Raw genomic sequence first — 15,379 nt, 5'->3', positions numbered from 1 at the left:
AACGGAGTGAATGGCCAGCTTCTGTTCGCAATCCTCGGGGTTGTCCTGCGGCGGTCGAGGTTTGTGTGCGGTGAGGTCTCGACTTCGCAATGCCCTTTGACATTGTCTCGGTGGTGTGAGGTCCTTCGACCATATCGCCTACACTCGTTGGCCTATTGCTCTGTTGGCCGTGGTGATGACAGTTGAGTTGGGGTAGATGCTTGTGTGCGTTGCAATGTCTCGGTGTTGCGTGGCCTTTCGATGATATTAGGAGTGCTTCTCTTGCGATACATGTGTGCTTCGTTGTGGCGATAATCGTCGTGTAAGTCATCTCGGATTGCTTTGTTTTTCTCTGTAACTTTCCTTCTTAATATGTCCACTGAAAGCAACGCTGTCTGCCTTTCGTCAAAACACAAGTGGCAAAAGCTATTGTTAGCTGTAAAGATCCCAACTTTGTGGGAAAACGAAGAAATGTCCTTTTTACACAAAACCAACCATGAAAGAAAGCTTCATACAAAAATCACCATCAAATTTACGGGTTCCAAAAGCATCTGAAAGAGCAAGGAAATTGGTGAAGGAAGAAATAAACATAATCTACAACAAGAACCATAGGATTTCGATCCAAATTAGGGAAGAAAAACGCCACTTAGATTGAACCTAGACAAGTGAGCGGCGACGGTTGCCGACGAGGAGGATATGCGGCGCAGAGACCGGCGTAGACGACGAGACCAAGGGCCGCAGTGTTCGTGGTGCGGCGAGGGAGGTGGATCTTGACAGGCGCTACGAGAGCAAGGGTGCCGGTGTTCGTGGTGGGGCGAGGGAGGCGGATCTTGACGGCGTCAGGGAGAGTTACGGAGGAGGAGCGATGCAAGTGATGGAGCGGTGGCACCCCCGACGTGGTGAGGAGGCCAGCAGGCAACGGCGGCGGCGGGGGAAGAGGTGTCAGGGAGAGGATCTTTTTTGTTTGCGAGGTTGGGTGTTTTTCTTCCGCGTGGGATCGAGGAGAGCACTCAATGGCATCAACGTAATTTCGTTGGACGGACGCCAACTGCAAATTAAAGAATAGTACGAACGAGCTACCGAAAAAAGATGCATCTTATTGGTATAAGTAGTTTATCAATCTTATTAAGCCATAGATCTCACACGTACCATGAAGCCCTGGTCCGGCTGCTACTTCCTTTGAAACTGTTGAGTAATAAAATGAAGAAGATGTCTTTCTTAGAAAAAAAAAGAATAAAGTAAATTGAACTAAGAAATACAAAGTGAAATAAATAAATAGGCAATGGACTCCGAAAAGACGGCCTGTCGTGACACCAAAAGAAAAGTCCATGGCTACGAGACCTGTCGCTCGGGCATCGAAGACCATTTTCGCTTATGAAACGATCTTATTGTCTTTTTGTCACTACAGGTACCTTTTTTTCTTTTTGAGAATCACCTTTTTTTTTGTTTTTAGAATACTGCTTAGGAAGAAGCTGCGGCCCAAAGAATGATGGTTAGGCCTTTGTTACTCGAGAGTCGAGAGCCCATTCATTAGCTCCTCTGGCGGAAACCAGCGGGCAGCGGCCCATTCGCTCCTAGTCTAGGGCTCCCCCTCTACACCCTCTCCATTCCACGTCCCTTTCCCCGGCCGAGTTCTTGCGGCGAAACGAACCTCAAGACCTGAAGCAAGAAGCCTCTGATCCCCACGAAGCAGGGAGGAACAACCGCTGCCAGCGATGGCGATGGCGATGACGGCGCTGCGACGCGAGGGTAGGCGCGCTCTCCTCTCCGCCCCCTCGCAGTCTGCCGCCATGGCAGCCCGCTCCCCCGCTATCTCCCAGCCGTAAGATCTCCACCCCCGACTCCTCCCTTCTTATTGATCCGCCTCTTCTTATATCAGTTGCTCCCTAGAGATCCGACCGATCTGGCGATGGATCTGATCTTCCCGTAGGCGAGTAGCTCCGTTCGACGTCATAAGGCGTGTCCGCATGTGGAAACTGCAAAATCTATGTCTACGTTTTGGTTCTGTTTGCAAATGATTGTTTCGGTTAAAGGATTCCTGAAGGCTTTTTTGCGGTCGAGGTCGAGGCACGTGCTGGAGGGTTTTTAATCGTCTTGTGAAATGCTGGTGTAAATAGGATTTTGGAATGCCTATCTGAGAGAGGGTTGTGATTCTTCCTGAATAGTTCAATGTGATGCTTGGTCATGCTGCGTTGTGGTGGTTTTGTGTTCACAAGAGTGGTGGTGTGCGTGTCCTGAGGTAATTGATGTGATGTGGTAAAGAGTTCGGATGCTTTTGGGTTCATCAAGGATAAAAATGACCATTTTTTTAACAATCTAATTGTATGCTCTTTTGCTATGCAAATGTTAAGGCATTATGTTAATTCATGCTGCCAATTATGAATCAATCATGTATGTTGTGCTGATAGGTTTTGTTTAGCTAATTCTGTAAAATGTATACGTGTTGGAATTTGCTTGTTGAATGTTTGAAACATGGCTTTGGTTATTCGGTTTCACTTTCCACATATATTGTTGAAAAGTCAATGTTAAAATTGCACATCCTTTAGGTGCATGTAACAATACGTCATGGACTTTCTGTGGCTGTGGTGCCATGTTGTGGTATCATTTCTGTATTTCTATAACTATGGTATTCGACTTGACTACGACACTGCTTATTTGATAAGCACTATGTTTTTTTACTTAGAATGTGATTATTTTGCATTTGAATCTTCAGGGAGATTGCTCCACTTGGTGCACGGTCCATCTCAACACAAATTGGTTAGGATTTTCATTCTAATTTGTCATCAGATTGTATTTTTTAGATGATGTTGTATTTATTGGCTGCTGATAATTTTCAGTGAGGAACCGCATGAAAAGTGTCAAGAACATCCAAAAGATTACAAAAGCAATGAAGATGGTTGCAGCATCAAAGCTTCGTGCTGTTCAAACAAGAACAGAGAATTCACGTGGTCTATGGCAGCCATTCACAGCTCTTCTTGGGGATGCTCCTAGTATGTATATGAGCCATCTTGTCATATCTTATACTGTTTTTGTTGTAGTGTTGTGTCTAATTGCATTTGCCTTGCCCTTTGAGGTATTACTTTACTTACCTTTTTTTTGGTTTTGTATGTGTGCTGGTGGTTGCAATGTTCATGCTAATTACATAATAAGAAAAACGTTCCATGACTTGTTTGAAATCTCTTGGTTTCTTAATCACATGTTCATGCTCATTAAATACTCCCTTCGATCCATATTAATTGTCTCAAATTTGTCCAAAAATGGATGTATCTATGCCTAAAAAGCGTCTAGATACATGTAATATTTCGAAAACTAATATGGATCGGAGGGAGTAATAAGAAACAAATGTTAGATGACTTGTTTGAACTCTCTTGGTTTCTTCATCGCAGATATCTAGCATATTCCATGATTTATCAAATAAAACACATCAGGGTTTTATTGGTTTCTTCATTATAGATATCTAGCACAATCCATGATTTAGTGACTAAAACACACCAGGGATCTCTTGGTTTCTTCATCATAGATCTCTAGCACATTCCATATCATTATTGACCCATGGATATTAAGTAAGAAATGAACTCATGACCTAATACCTCTCTACAGTTATGTCTTATGAATCAAACTAATCTGATTGATGCTGTTCTTTTTTCTTTTCGCAAGATGATGGATACAATTCTTGTATAGGATATACTTCTTTCTTGGTTCATGATGGCTCAAGAATAGAATCCTTGATTTTTTATTCATTTGGTTGTTAAATCTTTGATACAAACACCAGGCGTCGATGTCAAGAAGAATGTTATTGTAGCCATTACATCTGATAAGGGTCTCTGTGGTGGTATCAACTCTACATCAGTTAAAGTCAGCAAAGCACTCCAGAAAATGACTTCTGGTAATTTCGTTTGTGATTATATGTTGTCATTTACACGGCCCATGTTCCAAACTACTGCTTATACCTCTGGTATTCAGGTCCAGAGAAAGAAAGCAAGTATGTCATATTAGGAGAAAAGGGGAAAGTTCAACTCATTCGTGACTCCAGGAAGCATATTGAGATGACAGTATCTGAGTTGCAAAAGAACCCTATTAACTATACACAGGTTAATTGTTTTTGTTCCGATTGAATGAGTTCTAGGAATGAATGGTTATGTGAATTTATGTTTTCCAAACCCCTGCCCAGATGTACCTGCTTAATTATTGCATTAAAGCATACCTATGTACGAGCAGAGTATCGAGTCCACAGTTTCATATAGGTTTTCTGAGTTGGAGCAATTTAGAGCTAACTTTGTATTGAACAATGCCTATTCTGTGTTCTGCAAGAAAAGTACTGTCAATCATATTAAAAGAACTAAATCAGCAGTTTGACACATGATTTTTTTTCTTTGCAATCATATTCCCCTCTATTCCCATTTCAATGAAATTAATCTCAACAAATGTGGGTTACATAATCAATATTGATACTGTCGGAAGTGCTTTTAATATGCATCCATACAAAATTGATACTGTTGAAAAGTGATTTTAAATACAATGCTGACAGTATCAATTATATATCAAATAATTCACATATTGCTGAACCAATTAAGTACTCCCTCCATTCCTTAAAGATTGGCATATTAGCTTTCACTAAGACAAGGCTTTGACCACAAATTACTATGTTAAAGTGTGGTTTATATGACATGAAACCACAAGTATCATGAAGTACTTCCGATAACGAATCTAACAATACTAATTTCATGTCATATAAACATACATTGACATAGTAATTTGTGGTCAAAGTCTTGTCTTAATGAAAGCTAATATGCCAATCTTTAAGGAATGGAGTAATTATTAGTCAAAGATATATCTTTAGTGCACATGGCTATATTTTTTTCGACAGGCAGATTATGTAATTCTGGGACTAACAAAAGGTATATATGTTCTTTCTCACTGTAAATTCACTTGTCTTGATGATTTTTCAGGTTGCTGTGCTGGCAGATGACATCTTAAAAAATGTTGAATATGATGCTATAAGGGTTATTTTTAACAAGTTTCAGTCTGTCATATCATTTAGGCCCACACTGGTGACAATACTGTCCCCAGAGGTGAGGGCTTCTTGAGGCATATGGATTTGTACTTCCATGATCTATCCCCACTTAAATTAACCAACCGAGTTACTTACTAGCTTTAGCTCTGTTTGTTAGGTTATGGAGAAAGAATCTGAATCTGGTGGGAAGGTTGGTGACCTGGATTCATATGAAATTGAAGGAGGTGAAACAAAATCAGAAATTCTGCAGAATCTTACTGAGTTCCAGTTTTCTTGTGTAAGTCGTATGTCATTGCTCAAGGTTTTACCTTCACATGGTTGCTGTTTCCTCCGAATCAAGTTATAAACTGTTTATAGTCTTAACATCTCTTTGATAGCACAAATGTATAATATTTGGCTGAATATGGCAGGTCATGTACAATGCTGTTCTAGAGAATGCTTGCAGTGAGCTTGGTGCCCGTATGTCTGCTATGGACAGCTCCAGCAGAAATGCTGGTGAAATGCTTGATCGCCTCACACTGACATACAACAGGTCTCTCCCTCCCCTTCTGCTCTCATATCTATCAATACATCAACAAGTACAAAGTATAAGGGAACACATAGATTAAAATAGATATGTAAAGTGAAATGCTGATTCACCCCATTCTGTCTTGCAGGACACGTCAAGCATCTATCACCACAGAGCTCACCGAGATCATATCTGGCGCCTCCGCTCTTGAGGGATGATTAAACTTTTGCCCATATCTTTTTTCTTTATTTACTTGTGTTTCAACAAAAGCGACTGAAACCCTTGCAAGCGGATCCCGTGCCAAGTTGTTGCAATAATTAGCTTGATTATGGGCCGGTTCCAAGCAGATGTGCTTTGTTGCAATCGACCTTGTTATGTTCAAAGTGCAACTATATTGTTCAGTATGTTCAACAAAGACGTTTTCATCTTGAATAAATGATTGTGTATGTGCATTTTGCGACTTGTTGCTGCATCTGTTCGTATTATCTGCCTATTTTATGGACGGAAAATGTAACAGCTGGAACGGTCGTGGTATACTGTTTCCACTCCGTTTGATTTAATTGGGAGGAGCGGCCGCAGGGCTACTTATCGGCACATTGGACTAAAGTATGGGCGTTGGATGCACTGTTGTTGGAGCGTCCGATCTGATTACTTACTGATCAACTCCGGTGGGAGAATTGGCAATATGCCCCATATTACTTGGAAATTCATCATATGCCCAACTTTAGTTTGTCCTTGATGATATGCCCTACTTTTCTTCTACATCTTCATGATTTGCCCTTTTTTTTTCCTTGTTAAGTGCGTTTCTGATTTTCTTAACCCAAAAATGACCTTGCTACCCCATGGCAAACTTGTAGGAATTTCCAAGTTCCTTTGCCTGGTGTTACCGAGGGCGGCAACTTTATTCCGACGACCGCGGACTGCTACTCTGGCAACCAGGTCGTCGGAGAATAGTTGTTAGCGAACGGGTGTGGTTCGTGGTAGCACCCCTTGGTCTCCTTGTGGACGAATGCCGGAACGAATGCCGGAATGGATCAGGGGCTGGCTCTGTCGATCGATCTAGTCGAACCAGGTAGAAGTTGGAGAAATCCTCAAGTTTGCCATGGGGGTAGTGCGATCAATCCACATGTCATTTTTGGGTTAAGAAAATTAGGAATGCATTTATATAAAAAAAAAGGAGCAAATCATCAAGATGTAGGGAAAAAAATGGGCATATCATCAAAGACAAACTAAAGTGTGGCATGTGGACCATATTATCGAATCTCCTGGAGTTCAAGATGGCAATGGGTCGGGTCTGGATGGGTCGACCAAATCCATATCCATATCCATATCCATCGCAAAACCAACTATCCATCCACGAAAATATCCATGGATGCAAAACAATATCCATATCCATATCCACCGGGTATCCATGGATTATTCATATCCATTGTGGCGGACCCAGCATAAATTTTAAGATGTGGCGGAGTTTACACGGCAAAAAATTATATGCATAACTATGCGAAAGCTCATTGAATTATTAGATATATATATATATGCTGGCGGACCCAGCATACACGTAAGTTTCATAACTTACGTGTATGACCGATCACCGATTTATAATCTATATTAACCAAGAGACCATATAAACTTACATATAAAGTTACAAAGTAATCCGTCCGTCCCGAAATAATTAAGTAATGACATATAAATTCACGTCACTTATTTCGGGACGGATGAGTACTTCATTGCAGTAACGGAAGAGTACATCTATCGAGCAGTGGATACACATGTCAGTAATTTATTTATTTTAATGAATACCAGGTATCCATGGATATCCATGGATCAAATATGATATCCGTGCCTGTTCCACGAGTTGGCGGGTATCCATGCGTGGATATCCATGGATCGAAAACCCGATCATATCCACGATCTATGGGTTGGATATCCGTGGATATCCACATTTTGTCTATCCATTGCCATCTTGACCTAGAGTGGGGTAGCTAGTGGGGAAGGGGTACGCAAAGTGTTGTGGAGGAGGTTGCATGGAACCACGGTAGTTAAGGACAAAACAACTGAAATCCAAACAATTTTTGCGTAATTAGCGCTTGCTGTTAAGAAGAAATGTGGCAGAGATCGAAAATATCAATCCATTAGTATATCAGACTAGAGGTCCTAGCCATTGACACTAGACCAACAACCGATCCACTTATCACACGAAGTCGTGTCAAAGTAATAAGTGATCGGGTGAACGCTAACTTAAGTTTATCTCATGACTCCGTTATATCTGAAAGATTGGTATGGTCGACTAGAAAGGGGGTGGGGGAGGGGGTTGAATAGACGACTAACAATTTTTTATTTTATTTTTATTTTAAGGATACAAACACTTAATCTTAGGGCTTAGTAAATTCTCTAAAGTGAATACAACCCTAGTATGAAGTGCAATAGCTGATAGCCGAAGCGATATCCGAAGCAACAAGATAAACAATATAGCTTGCAAGAATGTAATGGTGAAAAGAGATACCACACGGAGACGATGCTTTGACCGGAGTTCCATCTTTTGGGATAGGTGTACGTTTCCGTTTGGAAGAGTGCTCTACCACAAAGGTAGATGCGCCAGAAAGGCTCACTCTATTCTCCTCTCACAACACACACAAAGGTGAGGTGAGCTCCACTAATGGCTTACTTGAGGGCGAAGAACGGACCCTACAAACTTGATCATGGCTCTCTCCACAGCTTAATTGGAGGCTTCCAATTCAATCCTCGAGCTCCACAACACCAAGGGAGAGCACGAGGCAACCGCTTCCGTTCAGGTTTCCCAAACGGAATCCAGAAGAGAAACAAGGGGAATCAACTTTGTGATTTGATGAAACCCTAGATCTAACTCTTCTACTCCAATCCTCAAAGAATTAACAAGGGAGAAGCTCTGTGGAGGGAGATCTAGAAGATTTAAGCTTATGGAGTTCTTGGGAGAGAGTGCACTGTTCTTGGCTTCAAGCTCGGGCGAGATACAAATTGGTGACAAAGGGTTATTTATATGAACTTACCAAAATCTAATCGTTATGCACAGCAAGTTCCAGGAGCAGAACTTCCGCTGGTCAATGGAAGTTCCGGCCCAATTCCGACTCAACCTCGAGAAATCCATACAATTTATTTACCCAATATATATTATAACCAGCTATTTTTTACTCCAAATATTACTCGTCAACAATAAATATGCTAATATTAAACAAGCATACAGTAATTTGATCGCCTGGACAGTGATGCCGAGAGATTGCGGCTGGGCTGCGCGTCCTGATCGCCGCTGATCGCTAGGCCGGCAGGAGGCAGTTCCGTCACTTCCACCTCCGCGGCTGATCGATCGATCGTCTGATCGACGGTGTTCCCTGAATCTCTGTTCGCAGTTGATCAATCGATTGATTGATAAGACAAGGGCCAATGCAACAAGGAGATGGGCTGACAGCCTTATTTTCTATTTTGTCTTTGGGCTTAGGATATTAGATGTAGTGATATATGGGCCAAATTCCCAGGGTGGTCCATGGACCACCCTGGCCACCCTCTGGATCTGCCAGTGGAGTGAAATGTCTTTTCAATATGGCTATGCTTTCATCTCCACTATTGTTGGTTGAACTCAGATACAACATTGAAGAAATCCAACAATCTATGAGCTCCGAAGAAATCGAGCTGAAGAAACAAGTTGGCGAAAACAAGATAAAAGTGTTTCCAAGGCACTCAACATTTTCCTCTGGCTTTCGACTTTGTCAGCACCCACCTAGAGAAGTCATGTGGCAAGTAGAGTATATCAACATAAGCTACATAAAATTTACTTTCCAACCCAACAAAACCTCACATCATTTGGAGTTTTGTAGCATTAATAGAGTTATATAGTCAAATTAATGACCGTTTGGTGAGAGGTGTCCAGGATACATGAATTTCCAAGCTCTCCATTAACTCCTCAAGTTGACGGCTAAGCCTTGAAATGCCGAGTCATTTTGAATCATTTTCACACTAGCTACAGAGAGTTGCCGATGCTATAAAACCCCATCTTCCCAATCCCTTTAGAGCTCATTTGGTTGCTCCAAATTCCTTCGGGATCCCCGCCTAATTCCTGGCTGAAAAATATCCGCGGGCTTGGCTGCATGTTTCGACTCCCACCAGGATATTTCGGCCCCAATCCGCGAGGTTTACCCGGGAAATGACCCACGTCCCTTGACGCTCGACAAGCCTCTATCGTCTTCCTCCTGCAATCTCCACGAGCAGCAACACAGGCATGCTCGTCTTCTCCATCCCGCGAGCAGCGACCGGCGGCCTCGCCTTCTCTCTCTCCCATAAGGGGACTTTTTTGGCCTTTTGATATCTTGACAAAGACACACTCTTCCTGAGATTAGAGAGACCTTGTTAAGATGATTCTCGTAATTCCTCGAAGATTTGCACCTAATTCTCGTTTTTTCTTGCTTGCGACAAGAATCCCCTTCTAACTTGACCCTACGCCAATCCCCGCAAGCTCCTCTTCCCCGCAGCCGGTGCATATCAATTTCCCAGTACAAGTCCGATCGTATTGTGAGCGACAAATCTGATTCCAGTTTCTTGAACACGGAAGGTACGAGATAAGTCCAAAAATCATCAAGAATTTTTGAGGATCAGGGTAACCGAAATCAATTTAATTACAACACGGTACGAATAAAAAAAATAGAATCATCACGAGCACTGAAGCCCCTAATAATTAGTATTGGATGTAATTTCAATCATTCATCAGCCACTCAAAAAGAAATTTTCCTGTGTTCAATCCAGACTTCAAGTATTCACATCATATCACGAGTTTGACAGACAGTAATCCAAAGCAAGCAGCATGCAGAACATCGCTACACACACAGTTCGACTTATTTGCATACAGGACATTGTCACCTTCGCAGGATTTACCAACGTATGGTGATCATGGAGAACAATCCTAACGTAACCCATGAAAAGGTATTCGATTAGAACCTTATTCCTAGACTGGAATTCAATTTCTTGTGTTGGCAATGTCATCAGCCTCGTGTCCATCCCTGAAATCACCTTCAAGCAAGTCATCCTGACCTTCACTTCTTTTTGTGTCCCCGTCAACCAAGCCAAAGCTCTCCCCCTCACCATCCTATTTGCCAGCATCATCATCTTTGAGATCACTTAACAAGTCATTAAACTTAACAGGAGGTGCATCAACGGTGGCGTTGTCCGTGTTGATTGCGCCATAATTTCCACCTCCATATGGAGCAGGTTCTCCACCCCCTTGATTCAAGTAGTCACCAGAATATTTGCCACCGTCAGCACTATATCCACCAGCACCCCCTGCATTACCACCATAGCCACCTTGCTCGGCTTGAGGGACACCATAGCCACCTTGCCCGCCTCCAGGGACACCATAGTTCCCACCAGTGTTGTACCCTAAACTGAAATTGCTACCATCATTGTATCCACCACCACCACCACCTCTTGTATAGCCTCCACCACCTCCATTGTAACCAATACCGCCATAGCCACCACCAACACCAACACCAGCACGGCTACCACGGTCATGAGCATAACTCACCCTCACTATCCGACCCTGCAGATCCTGGCAAATTGAGAAAACATATCACAAAATGAATCAGCAGGCAACAATTATAAAGACTGATCCAACTGCTAACAAAAAACAAGCAAAACACCTCTGGAAGGGAAACTGCAAGGTGAAAAAAAAGAAGCAAAACTCCATAATTTCAGAGCATGGCATCAAATGAAAAAAAAAAGAAAAACGAAAAGTGGAAAATAAAGGTGATGATATCATACAAAGTTTGAAGCATGCAACATAAGAATAATAAATCGAACAGAATAGCAATTCAATCAGTGCACAACTATCACATAAGCTGGCAAGTTTTAAACACACAATATCTGTGGGACCAAAAGCTCACATGAGAACATCACTGCTATGGGGGGGGGCTTTCCCTAGTCCCTACAGGCGCTAGACCCAGTCTGATCTCTGATGTCCTGATCCTGGTTAGAGTTAAGAGTTAAAGTTGTATCCATGCAGGTTTTCCCTGATGGATGTGTCGGTTTCAATCCTGTTATAACTAGATTCCAATTGGATGAAGTCTTTACTTCCATGCAAAAGAAGTTGGTCACCTCCTTTATAAGGAGCGCAGCATGAACTAGGGATTCAAAGTTTATCCCCTGCTATCTCTGCTGCCCACACAACCCTCTTGTACTGTGCCAGCCAGAGCGCAAAAGCCTCCTGGAGTCCTGGACTCCTGGTCACAGGATAGCCTTGAGGTGTGAAGGAACAGCTTAAACTAATGCAAGTCATAGCATATAATAAAACAGAAGATGGCAGGAAGGATACTGCTATGCAACTTGGTACCCTGGAACCTCCTCAGGTCGGTACCACCAACCAGACTGCAACATGCTACTGGAATTCGGTGCCATCGACTGATCTTCAGTTGTAGCCACAGAAGTGACAATTTCTTGCACTTTGTCTTGCACGGTTTTGGTCATATCTTCTGCATCCGGACTCCAATTTGGGTTATATAATAATCATTTTGAAGCTAGCGACAATCTCTAGGTCCTCATACTGGAGCCCATTTCATCCTTCAACACCAAAAAACAGGAAGCAAGAAAGACTGACAGAGAATGTTAACTTCAAGGTGAAGGTCTTCAACAAAAGGTATGCCTCCTTGCAGTGCCTTCCACAATCCATCACTTTTTTTTTTGCATAAACTTTTCACCTATTAAGCATAGGGCTTTGTGCACTTGCACTCCTCCGTTCCATAATTCTTGTCGAAATATTACATGTATCTAGACGCTTTTTAGGAATAGATACATCCATTTTTGGATAAATTTGAGACAAGAATTATGTAACGGAGGTTTTCAAGTAAGCTTGTAAGTGTTTTTTTGGTTAGTTGCTTTCACACAAAAAAAGAAAAAAGAAAAAAATGCCATCTTGACGATAGGTAGTTATAACGAGCCGCATAAGCCCAGGGATATGCATACTCTAAGCGGCCCACACAGGATTCCTCTGACCTAGGTGGGGTATACCACGGCTTTCCAAGGAAGTCTTGCAGATACTTGGGAAAGGAGCACAAGTTTTATTGTATACGCCCAGGAGTCCTACCCGTTCACAACATGGAATCCTAGGCCACCACCATATCACATGTATATATAAACAAGACAGACTCCGCAAGACGACCATAATCTCTCAAGCATTCCAAATCCCACGGAAGCCAATTGTAGGGCAGAAACCCTAGCCATCGAGTTGCCTCCCAACCAACTGGGTATCCCTTTCTATAAACACAATTGTACCCTATGATCCCGATATACTCCAACAAAGCAGGAGTAACACTGTTAGCCATCCCATGGGGACCCAAACCTGGGAAAATGTGTGTTTAGAGATCCCTGGTACCTAGAGCATATCCATGCGAGCAAATAAATTCCCTACAAGTATCATACTGTTGCGAGGCACCGATATTTCATCCCTCGAAACTGACGCCATCCGTGGGGACCTTACGGTATCAGATCAGATCTTCACTGACAACTTCGACGCCATCCAGCGAGATGAGTTACTCAGAGACTTAGCTCAAGTTTGGCTATTTCATCGCTTAGTTCAAGAAGATGATCCTTCTATAAGGAGGGCTTGGACTGATGTCGATGAAACTAATACCTATGTTAAAGGAAACCATCCTCTTATCTAAAGGAAACTAATCTCATCATCTCTACCACTATCTTCCAAAATAAGATCATTTCTCTTTATTATTATGTTGGTTGAAATTAGAGCCGGCTGCACTACAGTACCTCAACTCCAGACATAACATCTACCGCGCATAGCATGTATCATTGTAACATAGAAGAAGCTATTGGTTCACTGCATTTCATTCTTTTTCATGAAAATCTAATCAAACACAAGCCTTTCTTAGCAATTATTGTAGGTTCCCAGAAATCATGACCCACAAGACATGCAAACTACCGAAAGATGATTTATGACTTGCAGGTACCGAAGCATGAGTAGAATTTAAAACCAAAAAAGAAATGCATAAAGTTCATCAGCATTTGACGTGCAAATCCAAACAGTTTGACCAAGGCGTAATGCACCTTCCCATCCATTCCAGTAATGGCAGCACCAGCCTCCTCGGCAGATGTGTAGGTTACAAAGCCAAATCCCCGTGACCTTCCAGTCTCGCGGTCCATAATTATCTTAGCTGAACAAGTAAAGACAAAGTTAACGTCCAGATATAGGGGAGTGCATATTTTGTCCGTGTGAATGAAATGGAGAAACGAGGCAGAAACATGCCTTCTACGACTTGACCGTACTGAGAAAATGCATCAGCGAGGCTCTGACCATCCGTGCCGTACGAGACGCCTGCAAGCACAAAACGATTATTAATACGGGGGCTCTCCTTGAAGGAGAAAATATGTTGTCGCGGCACAAGGAAACAAATGAAGAGCACGGAAGGGAGAAGTCTGAACCTCCGATGAAGACCTTGGAGGAGGACATGCACCGGACCGTCTGGAGCAGCGGCGAGCCAGATCCAATGGATCGCTTGAGAAGACTCCCGGCCTTGTGCAAGAACGCCATCTCTCGGAATCTCCTACCAAAGAGGGGCGGATCTAGATGGGGCAGCGGCGACACGCGTAGGAGGTGAGAGTGGTCGTCGGAGATGCAAAGCTACGGCTGCGGCGGTGGATTTAGGTCAGAGAAGAGATAGAGAAAGACGTACGGTGTGGGTCGTTGAGATGGCCGCCGCCAAGCTACGAGAAGATTTCCGGTGATGCGAGGCGAGGGTATTCTGGGCCATCGGATGTAAATAGAGGAACAGGATGACCTCACTTGCTCAGGTCCTCTCGATTGTCTCGCAGATGTGCAGTTCGCCCAGAGCAATCCCAACGTTGGTCAGCATGCGGTGCTAAGAAGAGTTAAGTGACCTACCCATTGAAACAGGAGAGGTTAAGAATTATTTTTTTAGACTGGTTCTTTCACTTTATCACTTTAGCCCTTTTTCCAAGCAGCTCAGCTCGGTTAGGGATCGATCCCAGTTTAGTTCAATTTTCCTTAGATCACTCTCAATCTCTGTAGGGAATATCATAACCGAGCATGGCCTTACCGGCGGAGATCGGTCGAGAATCATGAGATCTTCGTTCAAATCCCCTCCTTTGCCCTCCAATCCCTCCAGGTAACTTTGCAAACGAACGGGCCCTTACCCGGTCTAGCAAATGGTTGACCTCGTGGGTTCCACCCGAGGGCTTCCTTCTCCGCCAAAATCCCTCCTCAAGCTCAATGACGCCTCGCCCCCAGTGTCTGCAACAACCATCAGGAAGAGATAGAGAAAAGGGCCGCTGCGCCCAGCCGCTGTCAGCCCGGCCGCCCGCGCCTCGCCGCCTTCGAGCCCGACAGCTCCTCCACGCTAGACGCAACGACCAGCCCAGACGGAGATTCGAGTGAAGGAGGCGATGTTGGGACGGAAGAAGCGTTGGGAATCTGGGGAAGAAGAGGAGCGGGATTTGGATTTTGAATGAACCTCACGATGGCTTGTGCTCTGCGTTGGGGATTTGAGGTAAGAAAAGAACCGACTTGGGGACGATTTGGTCGCTGTCATTGGGGAATCAAGGAAGAAGGAGAAACCACTTTGGACCCACGAGCTGAGGAAGTCGAGTCTAAGAAAATTCTATGTTGCACCAGTTTTGGATCTGCTAAACCCGGTCCTAACTTTCTGTCTAGCATCCCCTCACATTGCTCTTGCTCTTAGAGCATCTCAAGGAGCTTCCTTAAAATGGGTTACCAGTTTTAGGGACATGAGACAGAAAAAATCTAGAAAAAAAAAGTGCTCCTCTCCAGCAGCTTCTCAATAACTCATTCCATCCCACTGACCAAAGGACCCCACCTGTCAATGACTGATTTC

General features: G+C 43.3%; 2 protein-coding genes and 1 long non-coding RNA gene across 4 annotated transcripts; 1 reads left to right on the top strand and 2 right to left on the bottom strand.

Annotated features, from left to right (window-relative positions):
• Nucleotides 1-1,575: 1,575 nt before the first annotated feature.
• On the top strand, nt 1,576-5,963 carry LOC100834028 (ATP synthase subunit gamma, mitochondrial). The gene is made up of 9 exons (XM_003573829.4): nt 1,576-1,801; nt 2,693-2,736; nt 2,817-2,969; nt 3,752-3,865; nt 3,943-4,070; nt 4,929-5,051; nt 5,151-5,270; nt 5,404-5,525; nt 5,650-5,963. The coding sequence occupies exons 1-9, from the start codon at nt 1,695-1,697 to the stop codon at nt 5,717-5,719; spliced, it is 981 nt and encodes a 326-aa protein (XP_003573877.1). The 5' UTR covers nt 1,576-1,694; the 3' UTR covers nt 5,720-5,963.
• A 4,240-nt stretch (nt 5,964-10,203) lies between these two features.
• LOC100833715 (glycine-rich RNA-binding protein 1) lies at nt 10,204-14,356 on the bottom strand. 2 transcript variants are annotated; one of them, XM_024461905.1, is made up of 5 exons: nt 14,201-14,356; nt 13,950-14,090; nt 13,774-13,842; nt 13,575-13,681; nt 10,204-11,070 (listed from the first exon to the last, which is right to left on the bottom strand). In XM_024461905.1, the coding sequence occupies exons 2-5, from the start codon at nt 14,056-14,058 to the stop codon at nt 10,612-10,614; spliced, it is 744 nt and encodes a 247-aa protein (XP_024317673.1). In that variant the 5' UTR covers nt 14,059-14,090; nt 14,201-14,356; the 3' UTR covers nt 10,204-10,611. The 2 variants fall into 2 exon arrangements, with proteins under 2 accessions (XP_024317673.1, XP_010234702.1); XM_010236400.3 differs by having other exon boundaries at nt 13,950-14,321.
• On the bottom strand, nt 11,128-13,562 carry LOC112271791. The gene is made up of 2 exons (XR_002965220.1): nt 11,833-13,562; nt 11,128-11,756 (listed from the first exon to the last, which is right to left on the bottom strand). It is a non-coding gene; the product is annotated as an uncharacterized LOC112271791 (long non-coding RNA).
• Nucleotides 14,357-15,379: the final 1,023 nt, after the last annotated feature.

The sequence above is a fragment of the Brachypodium distachyon genome, chromosome 3, assembly GCF_000005505.3.
Source record: "Brachypodium distachyon strain Bd21 chromosome 3, Brachypodium_distachyon_v3.0, whole genome shotgun sequence".
Lineage (NCBI taxonomy): Eukaryota > Viridiplantae > Streptophyta > Magnoliopsida > Poales > Poaceae > Brachypodium > Brachypodium distachyon.
Note: the sequence above shows the minus strand (reverse complement) of the source record. Positions and strands in the feature narration are given on the sequence as shown.

Bases quoted from the DNA above. Each gene is read 5' to 3' on its own strand.
- LOC100834028 (XM_003573829.4), top strand. From the start codon at position 1,695: ATGGCGATGGCGATGACGGCGCTGCGACGCGAGGGTAGGCGCGCTCTC. The intron at 2,737-2,816 runs GTTAGGATTTTC...GATAATTTTCAG, and splicing joins GTCCATCTCAACACAAATTG to TGAGGAACCGCATGAAAAGT. The intron at 4,071-4,928 runs GTTAATTGTTTT...ATGATTTTTCAG, and splicing joins ACCCTATTAACTATACACAG to GTTGCTGTGCTGGCAGATGA.
- LOC100833715 (XM_024461905.1), bottom strand. From the start codon at position 14,058: ATGGCGTTCTTGCACAAGGCCGGGAGTCTTCTCAAGCGATCCATTGGA. The intron at 13,843-13,949 runs GTTCAGACTTCT...TTGTGCTTGCAG, and splicing joins CTCCAAGGTCTTCATCGGAG to GCGTCTCGTACGGCACGGAT. The intron at 11,071-13,574 runs GTGCATTACGCC...TCAATTTGCCAG, and splicing joins TTACTGGAATGGATGGGAAG to GATCTGCAGGGTCGGATAGT.